This window comes from Thunnus thynnus, chromosome 1, assembly GCF_963924715.1.
Source record: "Thunnus thynnus chromosome 1, fThuThy2.1, whole genome shotgun sequence".
Classification (NCBI taxonomy): Eukaryota; Metazoa; Chordata; class Actinopteri; order Scombriformes; family Scombridae; genus Thunnus; species Thunnus thynnus.
The window spans coordinates 13,083,270-13,097,572 of NC_089517.1; the positions used below are offsets into that span (position 1 = coordinate 13,083,270).

Here is a 14,303-nt window from a genome sequence, read left to right on the forward strand (position 1 = left end):
TGAAAGAGGCACATAATTTATTGACTGATTATGTCTGACTTTCGTAACACATAATCATGTGACACAGAAACACAAAAACAACCATTATGTGCAGAAAATAATATTAGAATTAACAGGAGCTGAAAAGAAACCAAAAAGAGCAAGAGGAAGTCTCACATTAACACAGAGCCTATTCCAAACCATAACATCCATATATGCTTCACATAGCTTAACTTAAACTTAATCTTTATTGAATGTCACACGATGAGTTTCAAGAATCAAGGTCTTGTTGAGGCCTGGAGGTATTAATGTTGAAGTGGTCATCAGATCATGAACTGTGAACCAGAGAGGTAATGAGAGTCTTTCCAGATGTTGGTCTCTCCAGAGTTGGAGGTCCTCCTCTTACACTGGCAGCAGCGCCTGTACTGTGCTAGCTTATCTACCAGGAGCTGACCAGCAGACCTGACCACAGGGAGACAGAATAATGGATGGAAGAATGAGTGAATGAACAGGAAACATGTCGTTCCACATGATCTTCAAAGGATAAAATTTTGAAATTGAATTACAGCACTCTTGGAAAATTAAGTCTTTGAACACCAAAAATCAGGAGAACATTTACTCAAAATCAAAATAATGTGTTCAGTGTGTTATAGCCTTTGAAAGTTTAGTCTTTAATCAAGTCACTCAATCAGAAATTAGGAACATTAAAGGTTCTATATGTAGAATTGTGAAGCAATTTGCATGTATTAATCATTTTTTGTTGCCAATGAGTGAATGAGTAGTAATATAATGTATAATATAATGTATGGGGCGCTGACTGACTGGGACTGAGAGATGCTTTGTTGAAACATGGTGCAAAACACAAGAGATCTTGTAATTATGAGAAGTGTAAGCGTGGAAAAAAACATCACCTGCGATAGTGTCATGCCGTGAGCATGCCATAAGCATGCGAGTGCGAGCACCAGGGTGTTCACTGCAGTTCATTTAACGGCCACAGATGTCACTAATGAGGAGGAATTTCTGATTCCTACATATAGAACCTTTAAGTATAAGTCAGTTGTTTGAAGGATGCAGCAACTTTTAGACTAAGTGCCAAACTTTTAAGAGAGTGTGTGAATGATAAAACAACTTGTCACCAAGTTGTGAATATGTGTGATGATCCTACATCACACACCTTAGGAAGCGCCTCTCCTCTTCCTCTCGTTGGTGTTTGAGTGTCGCACTCAAACTCCATTCGCTCTCCAGTGACTTACTGATGTTCCGCTTCTTCTCAAAGCGATTAATGCGGTCCAATATTAACCTGGACATAAAACATACCAGAGAGAAACAAACACTACTAAACAATACTATTGTTTCCACAGAGAAAAACAAACATGTTTTGGACTAAGGCTTTTCTTTCCACTTCCTCATAGTTTGTTATTTCTTTCAATTCCTCTTCCCTGGCCCCCAACTTCTTCACTTACTCCATTTGGTTGTGTTTGAGCATTTCCCTCTCTTTCTCCAGCTGGACTTGGCGGTTGTGCAGTTCTTCTTTCTTCCTCTGAGTAGCAACACTGAAATTTACCTGAAAGAGCTGCTGTTTCACAGAAAAACATCACATCCACCTCAATATGTTATGCAATAATTTAAATGCAAGAAATACAGTGAGTGCTAAAAGTAAAGTAGTTGAAAATTTGTTCCAACTCAACCACCTGCAACATCAAACTGCTTCTGACATGTTAATGCATCAATAATAGTAATCCAATAATATAATATGTATATATATATATATATATATATACAGTATATAACAAGGGATGATTCTACATCATTGAATAATTCAGTACTTTAAGTACATTTTGCTGATAATACATCTGTACTTTTACTTAAGCAAAATTTTTAATGCATACTTTTTTTGCAGACTTTTATTTGTACCAGAGTCTCTTCTATCACTGCAAAACACTGCAACTATGCAGAGACTTACAATCTAATGAAACAAATATGACTGGTTATTTCAACTGAGTTTCAGGGCCAGCTGATGGCAGCAATAAGAAACAGAGATGACCTTTTGTGCCCTTTCTCGGCTCTCAGCGTTGGCGGCTGGTGTTTCACAGCGGCTGAACCCGGACTTGTCAGGCTGGAACTCTGGAAGGTCTGTGACCTTCTTATCCTCCACCTGTAAAGGACAGAAGTTTAAATGTCATGATGGCAACATCAGCCATCTATCAAACAGACAGACATTTCAGTTTGAAGGTCACCATAGACCTGGGCCAGATGCAGGCCAGTGACGGTGTCTTTTCTGGCCCACGAGGCCAAAGCCAAACAAAAGTTCTGAAAGCTCAAAAAATACTGAGGAAGTTTTGTTAGAGGTCCTACCCTGAAATAAATTATATGATTTTGTGTTTTGAAGTAGAGGCATACACAAAGTCTGTGCATGCACCCAAACAAGGATGGATGAAGGCCTTCTGCACTTAACAAAATAAGAAAGAAAAAGAAAAAAAGAGAAAAGTTGATGCTGAATGCAGGATACTTAACAAGGTATGGACTTCTTAAAGCAGAAGTTTAACTTTATATTTTCTGTGGCTGAGCTCATAAGCCATACAGGATATTCAGTGGGCTTGAGATAAAAACAAGTGAAAACTGTCTTCAAGTGGCTTGTCAGCGCAGCCGGTGGTACTCGTACCATTGACTGCTAGGATAGGTGTTAGCCTTATTCTGCTGCCCTCCTTTGACCTATGATCTTCCTCTACCAGAACAACACAACACACAGAGGTTGGGATTCTGCTGAAATCAGCAGCATCAGAGAGGGATGTGATTATCCCTGGCACTGGCACTGCAATTGTTAGAAAGATGTAGAAACTCAAAAACATCTATAACCTGACAAATGTTCCTTTTGAAACAATACATTTTTCGTGAGAAGTACAATAAATCTGAAATTAATCATATCCACATGATCACTGGTGATGATTGCTTTTCTTGCCTGAGTGTCCAGAGCCTTCTTGTAATGTTTCGTTTTCTCCTGTTTCTGCTGGAGCTGCTGAGCCTTCTGCAAAGCTATCCTAAAACACACATACACACACACACACACACACACACACACACACACATGCACACACACACACACACACACACACACGAAACAGATGACACATTAACTATTAAAACTTATTGACTATTTGAAATGCCTGAGCAGTAAAGCTGCTACAGACTCACTCTTGGACCAGCTGGACCTGGTCTAGATGCTCCATGAGGAGACAGTTCTGCTGGTCTTGAGCCTTGTGTTGCCGCTGACTCTCTATCTGACTCTGAAGCTCGTTCATGTAACGATTCTGTTTCATCCTCCTGGCAGGAGTGAGAGGCCGAGCCGGGAAGATGAATGACGTCTAAACACAAGCAACAGGAAGAGAAACTGTATCTAACGAGCCGCTGCTACACTAAAGAGATGCCAAGTGCTGTTAAATTTGATTTAACATCTTTAATGTTTAGGTTCTACTCACAGGGTACAGAGGACAGTAAGTCTTCTCTTTCTTCTCTGACATTTGCAGATTGAATGCAGCGACCTGCTTTGCATGCTCACGGTGCTCATGCAGCTTTGCCTGCCAGGTGAACACACACAAACAAACCCCTTTCATAATGATATTGACCAGAGAAAGAAAGGACATTGAAAGCGTGACATGTTATCGTCACTAGGGTAATAAATGAATTTCAGAATTTCAGAGGGCAGTATCTTTGGCTCCTCAATAATCAATCCTTAGGGACATCGTGATCTGTTTCAGGGGCCCTTTTAATGAACCATGAAATAATATTGGGAATATAAGCCAACAAGGCACTTAAAGCTGTTTTACTTTGAATTATAATATCCCACATGTCCCACATTTGTTTCCCAATGCTGGAAAGAGGATAACACTGTTTTCTGAGCTCACTGTAACCACCCTTCACTCCTCCACTGTTTTTATTGCTCCTTTTACTTTGACATAAAAGTTTGTAATGGGTTTGAGTTGCATCTTATGTTTCTAGCTGTAAGGAAATGATACTTTCTACATCCCCAGTGTGGGTGTTCTGCTGTTTTCTGATCCCATTTTTGGAGGGCAACTAGAAGCCACTAAAAAATTTCCCAGAACACTCAAAAACCACCTTCAGTGAAACACAGCAGACAGCATGTTTATATACATTTATTAAGTATATAAACAGTGACAAAATGAAATCCAAAAGCGTATGTTTATTTATTGGGGCATGTTCTCCTGTAGCGCCACCATGAGGTTGACATTTGTGGTTTTGAGTGAAATGTCTCAACAGCTATCGTTGTGATTGCCATGAATTTTGGTACTATCATGACCCCTCAGGATGAAGTGTAATGTAACCCTTTTACTTTTCATCTAGTGCCATTATTCAACCAAAATTTGTCCAATGCTATTACCAAATAAGTAAAACTAATGACATTCCTCAGCTGTACTGTTTTGCGTTAATTACCAAAGTCGATTATTTTCTCAACTGACTGATTATTTGTTTGATCTATGAAACATCGGAAAAGAGTGATAAATGTCCTCCACAATATCCTAGAGCACAAGGTGGAGTCATTAAATGTCTTGTTTTGTTCAATAAACAGTCCAAAACTCGTACATATTCAATTTACTATCATGTAAGACCAAGAAAAGCAGCAAGTTTTCACAATAAAGAACCTGGAACCATCAAATATTTGTGCATTGTTGCTTAAAAAATTACCTAAATGATTAATCAATTATCAAAGTAGATACTGATTCATTTTCTTGCAGTTGGCTAATTTAGTAATCGACTAATTGTTGCAGCTCTGCAAATGTTTCACATGCTGCATGCTTTCATACTAAACTAAGTTGGTGACCATGGTTATAATTACATCTGCATGCTAACATTTTCACTTTTAGCATTTGCATACATGCATATATGCACGTAAGCATACCCCCCCCCCCCCCCCCCCCCCCACCTCCTACCCCCACCACACACACACCCACACACACACCACACACACATTCACACACACACCTGTTCTTTCTCCATGAACTGCTTGTCTCTCTGTAGTTCTTTAAACAGTAAGAGTCTCTCCTGAGCTTTCTCCTCTGTCTGCTGCTGCTCCCTCAGGTACACTGGAACATTTCTTTGAGCCCGCTGCATACACAGGTAGCACAGCTCCTATAGTGTCAAGGACACAGAAATTGACATTACTGGTAAAATCTATACACTGTGATGAATCTTTAATGTAAAAATATTAATATTTTCCCCACAGGCTATTGATTATAAAACCAATTGTATAGAATGCTTTTTTATTTTGTTTTGGTTTATATCATATACAGTTTTGGTAACATCCCCACAGCTCCCTGAAAGAGATCAGATTCTTTCTCCATCCCTCGATTTTCTAAATCACTTACCCTGTGTAGGATGAGAGGCAATGTACACACATGGCAATTTCATACTCAGAGAATAATACCAACAAAACCTAGTTCCCTATAAATAACATCTAATTTCAATCTAACTTCCCAATCCCAATCTTGAACGTTCACCCTGATTTTTAAAAAACCACCACCATTTCCACACCAACACGCTCACCTGTCCAGCACGGGCATGACCAGAGCAGCCAACATTCACATGTGGTTCCTCAAGTTTGGGAGTGACCTCTGGTGGGGAGATGGTGGAGGGCCTGGGAAGGGAAACAGATTATTTGCTACTGTAAGCTGTATATAAATGATGACTCTATAGTATGTGTGAGGGTGGGTTGGTTTTATTTTAAGGTTTATTGGTTTATTTAACCAATTTGTTTTCCTTGTGCATGAGGAATTTGAACTGTATAGCTATCCTTTCTCTGTTGGATCTCAGTCCCTTACACCCTAATAAAGTAATCCTGTTTTTTGTTGGGTTGGATTTTTAAATATCTAATTCCTAGTTGGTAAAATTCCTAGCTGGGGTTGCCCCAAGGACAAAAAAAATACTGCAAAAGTGCCCTCTAAGGTGCCCCCACAGTATAATGAAAGGCCCTCTAAAGATGCCCATACAAAGGAGAAAACATACAAATGTTCTGTAATGACTGTCTCGTTATTGGTAAATCAGGATGAAATGCCGTATAGAGGGCCTCTATATGTGACAATCTGGAATGAAGTGTCCTCATGGTGCCCTTTCAGTGGAAGAAAATGTGATAGTGCCCTGTAAAGAACCCCCAAAAACGAGAAAATATGATGTGCCCTTTAAATGAAGAGGATATAATACAGTGCCTAATCAAGGACTTGATTTATGATGCTGTTGTAATGAGGCTAGAGGTTCTGTATGGATGCCCTTCTAGTGAAAAAAAAAAATCACTAGAAGGGCAATGACAATGAAGTGTAGAATGGGGTACCCTTCTGATGAAAAAAGGTGCAAGTCAAAGTCCAGTCATGGAATAGTCTGACACAGAACTATTCCTTGGAAAATTACAAATCATGGTTCCATGGTATGTGTGGGGGCGGATGGGTGTGGACGTTATGTTATGCTGTTTGTCAGTCCAATGAGTGAAACTGAAGTCAAAATGAAACTATACAATAAGGTAAAATAATAGTGACTGGCTGTATCCCATGCTTGTGTCTCACACACTGAGGATATGGGTTCACAGAGGGTGTAAAGATGGCATCTGAGGATATTATAACAGACTCAGGGGACCAAATTTGTTAAAACTACAGGGAAGATCTTCTGTCATCTAAACACTCTATTTCCCATGTTGGATTCAATAACTTGTTTCATGAGGAAATTTTCAGGTTTACAATTAACCCTAATTACAGGTGTGTGTGTGTGTGTGTGTGTGGATGCTGACATTGCAGGGAACTGATGACAGAAGAGGAATCTGTCCCACAGGTAGTTGTGCATCATTGATGGAGCTGGAAGCTGCCTCGGGGAAGTAATAATATAGGACCACCAGTGAGCTCTCAGTTCTCACTGACTCATATACCTGCAACAACAGCTCTGTGCACTGCAAACTGACCCACTCCATAGAGTGTGTGTGCCTGTCTGTCTGTGTCTTTGTGTGTGTGGTACTTGTCTGTGGCCTCCATAGGGGGTTTTGGATTCAGTTCTTCAGACAGGTTGACAGCTTTCATCTTGGCAGGCTGTAGTGTCTGATGGGATTTAGATTCCCGCTGTTGGGGAACTTCTGTAGAGACACACAACACTCTGAGTGGGTTAACTCTTCCTAAACACATCTTTCTCTTCATAGGAAAGCTTCAAATCTATCATTTTTGATCCTATCACACTCCATTATATACCTATTCTTTATGAGTTTGGTCTAAGCCATCTCTAACAAATAGTTTATCTGATCTTTTAGCTAGGCCATAAAATATTTATGTCTAGTACACAAAACTGAAAGTAAAAGCTTGAGTAATTTAATTTAATTTGAAAACAAGTGCTTCCCCTCTAACCTGTTTGTGCAACAAATCCTTCAAGCAAGTGCAACAACGCAGCTTAAAGCTATGTGTGAGGCTCAACAGCTGGCATGACTCTGTCCAATGATAACAAAATCCTACCCGTACAAAAAACCCCTCCAGCCTTGTAGTCACTGTGAGGTAAGGCAAGTGGAGAGTCCAGCAAGTCACTACTTCCAGTCAAAATAGTCTGACACATAATTCCCAGTAGAACCACAAGTCATTGTTTTTACACTTTGTGTTTCACATAGATTAAACAAATGAGATATAACTTGATAATTAGTAAGCTTAAAGGACCAGTGTGTAAGATTTAGAGCAGAGCCAGGCTAGCTGTTTCCCCCTCCTTCCAGTTTTTCTGCTAAGCTAAAGTTAAGTTTTCAGCATCAAAGAAACATATTTCTCAAAATGTCAAACTATCCCAGCTAAAGCACAGTGATTAACTAAAGTCTTTCTCACTCGCAACAAGTTCATGAATGAGACATATAAGGGATAATGAATGCCACACAGCAGTAACAAAATATAAATAGATTTGATTGGGAATTTCAAAGGGTTTGGATTTGATTCAAAATTCTTAATTATTCATTAAAATGCTTTTAAACCCCAACCTTAATTGTCAGCCTTGTGCAAAAAGTTCTTTCACCTTGTGCATTCCTCTGGTCTGGAGCTGGTGACAGGCACCAGCCTTCTTTGTCACCAGCTTTATTATCTGGCTGAGGAGAGCAGACTGTTGGCAGGGCGATATGGTTGGCAGTTTGTGGCCTTTGCAGCCTGGACAGTCCACCAGACATTAAAGAGGCACTGCTCCCCGGTCTCTGGAGGGGCAATGATACGCATGAATAATTACACATACAGCATATACTGCAAAGACGCAAACACACAAACATTTACTGTTTGTTCATCTGTACTCACATTATTGAAGGCTAAATGTAGCCTACCACTTCCATCCATGGCATTAATAAAATCTCTGTTGAACTTCATCCGCACCTTTGAAATACATTAGATGAGATTAGATTTAATGGAAAAGCAGTATATATTATATCACATTCCACAATGTGAATCGCAGTATAAGAAATGTGCACAGATGAGCCACCTTGTTGTTCTTAAAGGACAAAATTCCAATTCCCTGGAGGGGGAGAGTGACGATTTGCTCAGAGGCCAAAGCTCTGACAAGGAGCAGGAGAGTTTCTCTGACGCAGCCCTCCACTACATCTCGACTGAAAGGAGTCTCTTGTGACACAGCTGTGAAGTTCAGTTGCACTACCGGTAGGTGTGTTGCTGTCATGGACACATACACAGACACACATGCAACAAATGGTCTTCTTCTTATTGTTCTTTTGTTGAAGGTCAGGGTGTGACAGTGTCAAAAACAATCATGAAGCCAAAGTCTTTCTGATCCAACCTGCTATATCCTGCTGTATCACACACACAAAAATCACTTGGTTGAAAATTTTGGGTCAGTATAGTACCAACGCATTACAGTAATTGTTTAACTAATGTTTTGACCCAGTGTTAGTGTTTTTTTTTTATATTACTGTTGGTTATTTACCCAAACTACAATATGTTTTTTGACCCAGTGTTAGACACAATAAGCTCAAGTTGTACTGTAAAACTGTCAAAAACACCTTGTTAGTTGTACAGAACAATGTGCATATGACATTCAAAACAGGTTTTTTCCCGCTGTAATCACTGTAATCCTGCTCATACTGGCCATTAAGAGACCCCATCTTTATAGTGCTTTCAATGTAAGTGATTGTCTTCAAAAGTTGATCTGAAGACAATATTACGCTTCAGCAATACAAATTTGTGTATATCATATATTTAAAAAGTTAAAAACCTTATATATATTAGCTATATTATATTGCATACATCCATATCGTTTCATTTATTATGGCAATATTCATCCTCACCTGCAGCCACTGGTCTGGGCTGCTTTAACCCCAGAGATTGGGCAAGTTTCCCAGCCAGGAGGAAGATGGGCCGTTGGATCATTGTGAACTTGCTCCCTATGTCCAACTTCTGCTGAGAGAAGGTGAAGGTCCCCAGTCCTGCCAGGTGGACCCCCTATGGATCAATAAATCATTAGATAGATAGGTAGGTAGATAGATAGATAGATAGATAGATAGATAGATAGATAGATAGATAGATAGATAGATAGATAGATAGATAGATAGATACCTTCTGTAAAGTCATCTGACGTTCAATGTACACGGACACATTAGCCCAAATACTGCCGATATCTGGAAAAACAGTTTTGGTTTATGGAGACATGGAGACTCGTGTGCAATGAAGGCTGTATATAAACTACCTATGCACCAGCTGAATAAGCAGTCCACCACAATGACACAATGATTTTTTTTTTTAAAAAAAGTTGTATATATCCAACCGTTTTCCGAGAGCTGGCAGAGTGTAGGTAAAGTCCTTTTTCCTGCTTCTGACACCAGCTGAAATATATCGGTCATTTCTGGGAAACCAGCGGAAATTCCTGCCAGGAAAGGGTTTGTTTGTTGTTGGGGGTTTTTTTGAGTGGGATCCTTTCTACCCGCTGCTTAGCTGCACCAGATAAGAAAACACACGCTTGAGTGCCACTGCTGCTCCTAGAGATGCACCCCCGCATGACGCGCACGCAGTCGAGCTCAAAGTTGCGTAATGCATCACCTACTGCGGACGACGAAACTACAACAATCAGTCTAGATTATTTGAAAGCCATAGATATAAGTCATGGTAAGTTGCTTTCAAATTTACGAGCTATGGGGCACATAGGTATTCATATCATCTCATCATGTTGTTGTTGTTGTTGACAGAAGTGAAGCATGGAAGAGAATTGCTCACTGAAACCAAAAACATCCAGCAAGTGCCACACCTTTCACACTATATTGAGGAAGCCCATATAGACTAGGTCATTGAACTCCGTTTCACCTGAAGGGAATCTTCACAGGATGTTTTGGTTTCATCCCCAATCCTAGCCTTATTATAACCCGCAGCTACATTATCTTGTTATGGCGCAAAGAGTCTTCAGATTCTCCTCCAGGAGCTTCCTTCAACCGAAATTATATTTAGGATTATAATTAAACTCTGCGTCTGCCTGCGCGAGTGTCTGCTAGTCAAAAGGGCTTACCATGTGCTAGTATCAGTTATTATTTATAATCAATGCTGTTCCACTTAGCACTGGCACGCTTCATCTCTCTATCTCCGTCATCTTTATTTCTCTGTGTACTTTCACTTCTGCATTATTCCGTGCAAACCTACTCTGTGACTCACACAGATAACGAGGAGACGCTGTCACTTTGTGGACGGGGACGGTGTTTCAGTATGAGTCAGCCCTCGGGGAACATGACATAAGGCGCAGGCGAATTGGCGCTTAGTTCGCTTTGGAGCAGTGACTTTGTCCTGTGTTGACATTTGATTTGAGGTGTTGCCATGATGATTATGAAGATACACCTGACTCGTCTGATTTCCCTCCTGGCGTTATTAACAGGTAAGAGAACATTACACAGTTGTGTAATTGTAAATGGCAATCAGGCAGGTTGAATAACAAGTGAATCTGTACTCTACATATTTAAAATGTAGCTATGAGGCGTTAAATATTCAGAAAAAAGTGGGGATAGTTATTAAGTGTTATCAAATTATTAGGCGTACCGTAATACACTAACAGTTTCTAGGCAGTGGTGGATAGTATCAAAGATTTACTCCAGTGCTGAACTTAATTTTGAGTTATAACTGAGTATTTCCATTTTAAGTTCAACTATATTATATTTCAGAGGCAAAGGTTTACTCCCTCTTTATATTGACACCCCTACATTTATATGACAGATATAACTTTTGCTTTTGAGATCAATTTTTTACAGCAACGTTGATTTGCTTCTTCTTCTGCCCGTGGAGTCAACGAGTGGAATTACATCCATAGTGATAAGAACCAACATGGAGAATGAATTGAAAAAGTTTAGAGTTAAGCTCTATTCCTGTTTCCTCACATGTGAGAACTTTGTATGTACATTCAAGGCTGCATTTGTGGCGTTTACGGAGCATCGGTAAATTGTAGCGTTTACTGATAGTCTGCATGAGAGGTGTTTAGGGGATGGGCACAGTTCTCTAACAGACACGTTTTGAATGGGCATTGCACTAGTCTATGAGTTATTAGCAAGTCCATCAAAGACGCATTTCCTCAAACTTCTCAGATGGTTTCATTTAAATAACCATTTGAGGTAAAAAATAATAATAATAATAAATAAATAAATGAATTTAAAAAAATCATATTTTACAAACAAACAAACAAACAAACAAAAAACAGTAAAATGCTTCCTGCACACTGATGTATCAACAGTTCAGTCTTGTAATAATAATATCTCATAGTGGCCATTATTCTGCAGAGTACTTTTGAAACATTTTCCTGTTAATACTTCTGTACTCAAGGCTCTATAATAAAACAACAGACATTAAAGCATTTTTAGGAACAGATTGCCATTGATTCTCCTTTAGTTCACTGATGGAAAAAGTATTGAGCTCTTTAACATCAGTAGACCACACCACAAAAATATCTCAAGTAAAAAGTCCTGCATTCAAAATTATACTTTCTGATTAATTAATTTGTAAGCAGCAATGGAGCTAACTGTAACAACTTAATTTACTGTTGGGTAGTTGAATATGTAATATGGCACCTTATTTTATAGACTGATCATATGTTTTGTTTGTAAAATCTTAATCTTCATAGAAATTTTAATGAAGTAGAAGTACAAAGTTGCGTAAAATAGAAATACTAGTAAATGGCCTCAAAATTGTTCTTATTAAGTACAGTGCTGGAATAATTGTAAGTCATATTTCACCACTTGTGACTATGGAGACTTTGTGCTCAATGCAAAAAGAGCATCAATATGATATGACAATACCAAGATAGTATAACATGTTAAATCTGTTACCAATGTTATTATAGAATATGAATCTCTAAATTTAAACTAGTATCACTCAATATCAACAATCATACATTGTGGAATATCCGCCTGATTATGAGACATGCTAAATAGCATGGAGAAAAACATCATCACTACTTCCACAATGAAATAGGGAAGTGTTCACAGTTTGTCACAATACTCACATCCCTCAAGATGTGACTAAAATGATCATTAATACCATAAATGAGTTATCCATCTGAATATTAATAGCCTTCTCCCAAAAATTGACCTTCTGAGAGGCTGGGTTTCTCACTAAAGACCTAATGTTAAAACAATAGTATTTCTGATAACGAAATCCAAATTGAGTACTATGTTTTGTTTAGAACAGATAGGGGCAGTAGAGGGGGAGGGTTCATACATATGTAACATATAACATATATATAACATATGTCACTACTAGATTGAGGTCACAACTTGTAATTCCTCAAATTGACCCTGAGTATTTTGAGTATCTTTCTGTTTAGATAAACATTTGGTTATTGGAAATCTCCACGACCTCCATCTCCATCTGCACCCTCTGAATCCACTAAATGTATAGTGTCTACAATTGGCTCTCTTAATTGGCCGTCCAAATTGATTATTTTAGGTGATTTTAATGGAAATTGGTTTGATTGTTCCTCTTCAAATGTTATTATTGTTACATCTGTTGTTATGGGTCAAAATTGACGTATACTTTCCTATGAAAAAAGGAGAAAAGTCAATTTAATTTCCAAAAACAACAGCGTCATCTCCAGCATGGTGTGTGTTTGTGTGTGTGTGTGTTCGTGTGAGAGAGAGAGTGTGTGTGTGTGTATGTCTGTTGGTGTGTGTGTCCGTGTGTGTGTACGCTGTGCCATCTCTGTGAGATGTGAGAAATAAAGCGTGAGAAAGCCCCAGCCGATATACTGCTATACAGCTGGGGAACAGGAGATGTATATGTATGTGTGTGTGTGTGTGTGCATGTGTGTATGCTGTGCCAGGTGTGCAGCAAGATGTAGATGGGCATAATTTTAATATTATTACTAATTAAGTTATTATTATTATTATTTAATATCATTATTATTATTATTATTATTATTATTATTATTATTATTATTAATTTTATTACTATCATTTTTGTTTTGTTGTGATTTTTGTTATTCATGATGGTTTGGCAACATTTACTATGTATTTCACTGCAGAAGCAACCCATAATTACTACTAGGACAAATTTGGCCCATAACAGATGTAACTTTTGTTTTTATAGGCATTTTAAAAAAAAGAAAAATGATCAAAATGTGTTTTATTGTATTCAGTAGGCCATTGCAGAGGATGTAATGAAGCCTTGTTTTGATCACAAAAAAATATGTGTCATGTAAGTATGTGTCACACATCTAAACTTCAAAACGGGTCAAAATTGACCCGAACACAATAGGAGGGTTAAAGCGGTTTTTAGTACCATTCAGATCATCCTATTCACTTAGACACACTCAACAACCTTTTTTTTTATTGTGCATAGAAACTTTAAAGAAATTGGGGATTTAGGCATCCATAATATAGGGAATTCTCAAATCGGTTGACAATTAAGTTGTCCATTAACAGATATTTGGAGAATGAGATTAACCAGCCAATAATATTTTTGATATCTGACTCTTTCTGTCCACAGACCCTTTAATGTTGTTGTTTTAAACACTAAATTGAACTAAAATGTGTTACTCTGATTCGCAGGTGTGTATCCCCTGAAACTCAAGGAGATCTATGTCAAGGCAGGTGAGATGGTGGCGCTACAGTGCCGTCAGTACAGAAGGTATAATCATAATGATGCCAAGCTGACCTGGACCAGTTATACCACCCAGAAGATGGATTTGACCAACATGTCATCAGCTGAGCAGAGACAGATGGATGTGTTGGTTCATGAGAGGAGCCTTGTTATTCTCAGAGCTTCTGTAAACCATCAGGGGAATTACTCATGCTCTCTGGGGTAAAGGAGCTGTTGTTTTATATTCTCTTTGACATTGTACAAGAG

At 38.6% G+C, this 14,303-nt stretch overlaps 2 protein-coding genes across 8 annotated transcripts in view; one reads left to right on the forward strand and one right to left on the reverse strand.

Moving 5' to 3' along the window:
• On the reverse strand, positions 1 to 10,579 carry LOC137180319 (coiled-coil domain-containing protein 81-like). 3 transcript variants are annotated; one of them, XM_067585659.1, is made up of 16 exons: positions 10,489 to 10,579; positions 9,549 to 9,610; positions 9,281 to 9,434; positions 8,464 to 8,648; positions 8,283 to 8,357; positions 8,014 to 8,185; positions 6,991 to 7,105; positions 5,539 to 5,629; positions 4,978 to 5,124; positions 3,456 to 3,554; positions 3,172 to 3,341; positions 2,939 to 3,017; positions 2,024 to 2,134; positions 1,443 to 1,555; positions 1,154 to 1,279; positions 1 to 441 (listed from the first exon to the last, which is right to left on the reverse strand). In XM_067585659.1, exons 2-16 carry the CDS (start codon positions 9,561 to 9,563, stop codon positions 303 to 305), a joined length of 1,791 nt encoding a protein of 596 aa, XP_067441760.1. In that variant the 5' UTR covers positions 9,564 to 9,610; positions 10,489 to 10,579; the 3' UTR covers positions 1 to 302. The 3 variants fall into 3 exon arrangements, with proteins under 3 accessions (XP_067441760.1, XP_067441752.1, XP_067441743.1); XM_067585651.1 differs by lacking the exon at positions 10,489 to 10,579 and adding an exon at positions 9,757 to 9,971 and having other exon boundaries at positions 1,443 to 1,552; XM_067585642.1 differs by lacking the exon at positions 10,489 to 10,579 and adding an exon at positions 9,757 to 9,971.
• Positions 9,964 to 14,303, forward strand: part of LOC137180287 (interleukin-18 receptor 1-like) — a 19,095-nt gene continuing 14,755 nt past the window's right edge. For 2 of the 5 annotated variants that reach the window (XM_067585598.1, XM_067585630.1), the window contains exons 1-2: positions 9,964 to 10,094; positions 14,006 to 14,258. In XM_067585598.1, coding sequence (XP_067441699.1) covers positions 9,974 to 10,094; positions 14,006 to 14,258 — 374 coding nt within the window. In that variant the 5' untranslated portion in view covers positions 9,964 to 9,973. Of the gene's footprint in view, positions 10,095 to 10,635; positions 10,849 to 14,005; positions 14,259 to 14,303 lie in introns of all 5 variants that reach the window. The other 3 variants (XM_067585615.1, XM_067585607.1, XM_067585622.1) reach the window with 3 other exon arrangements.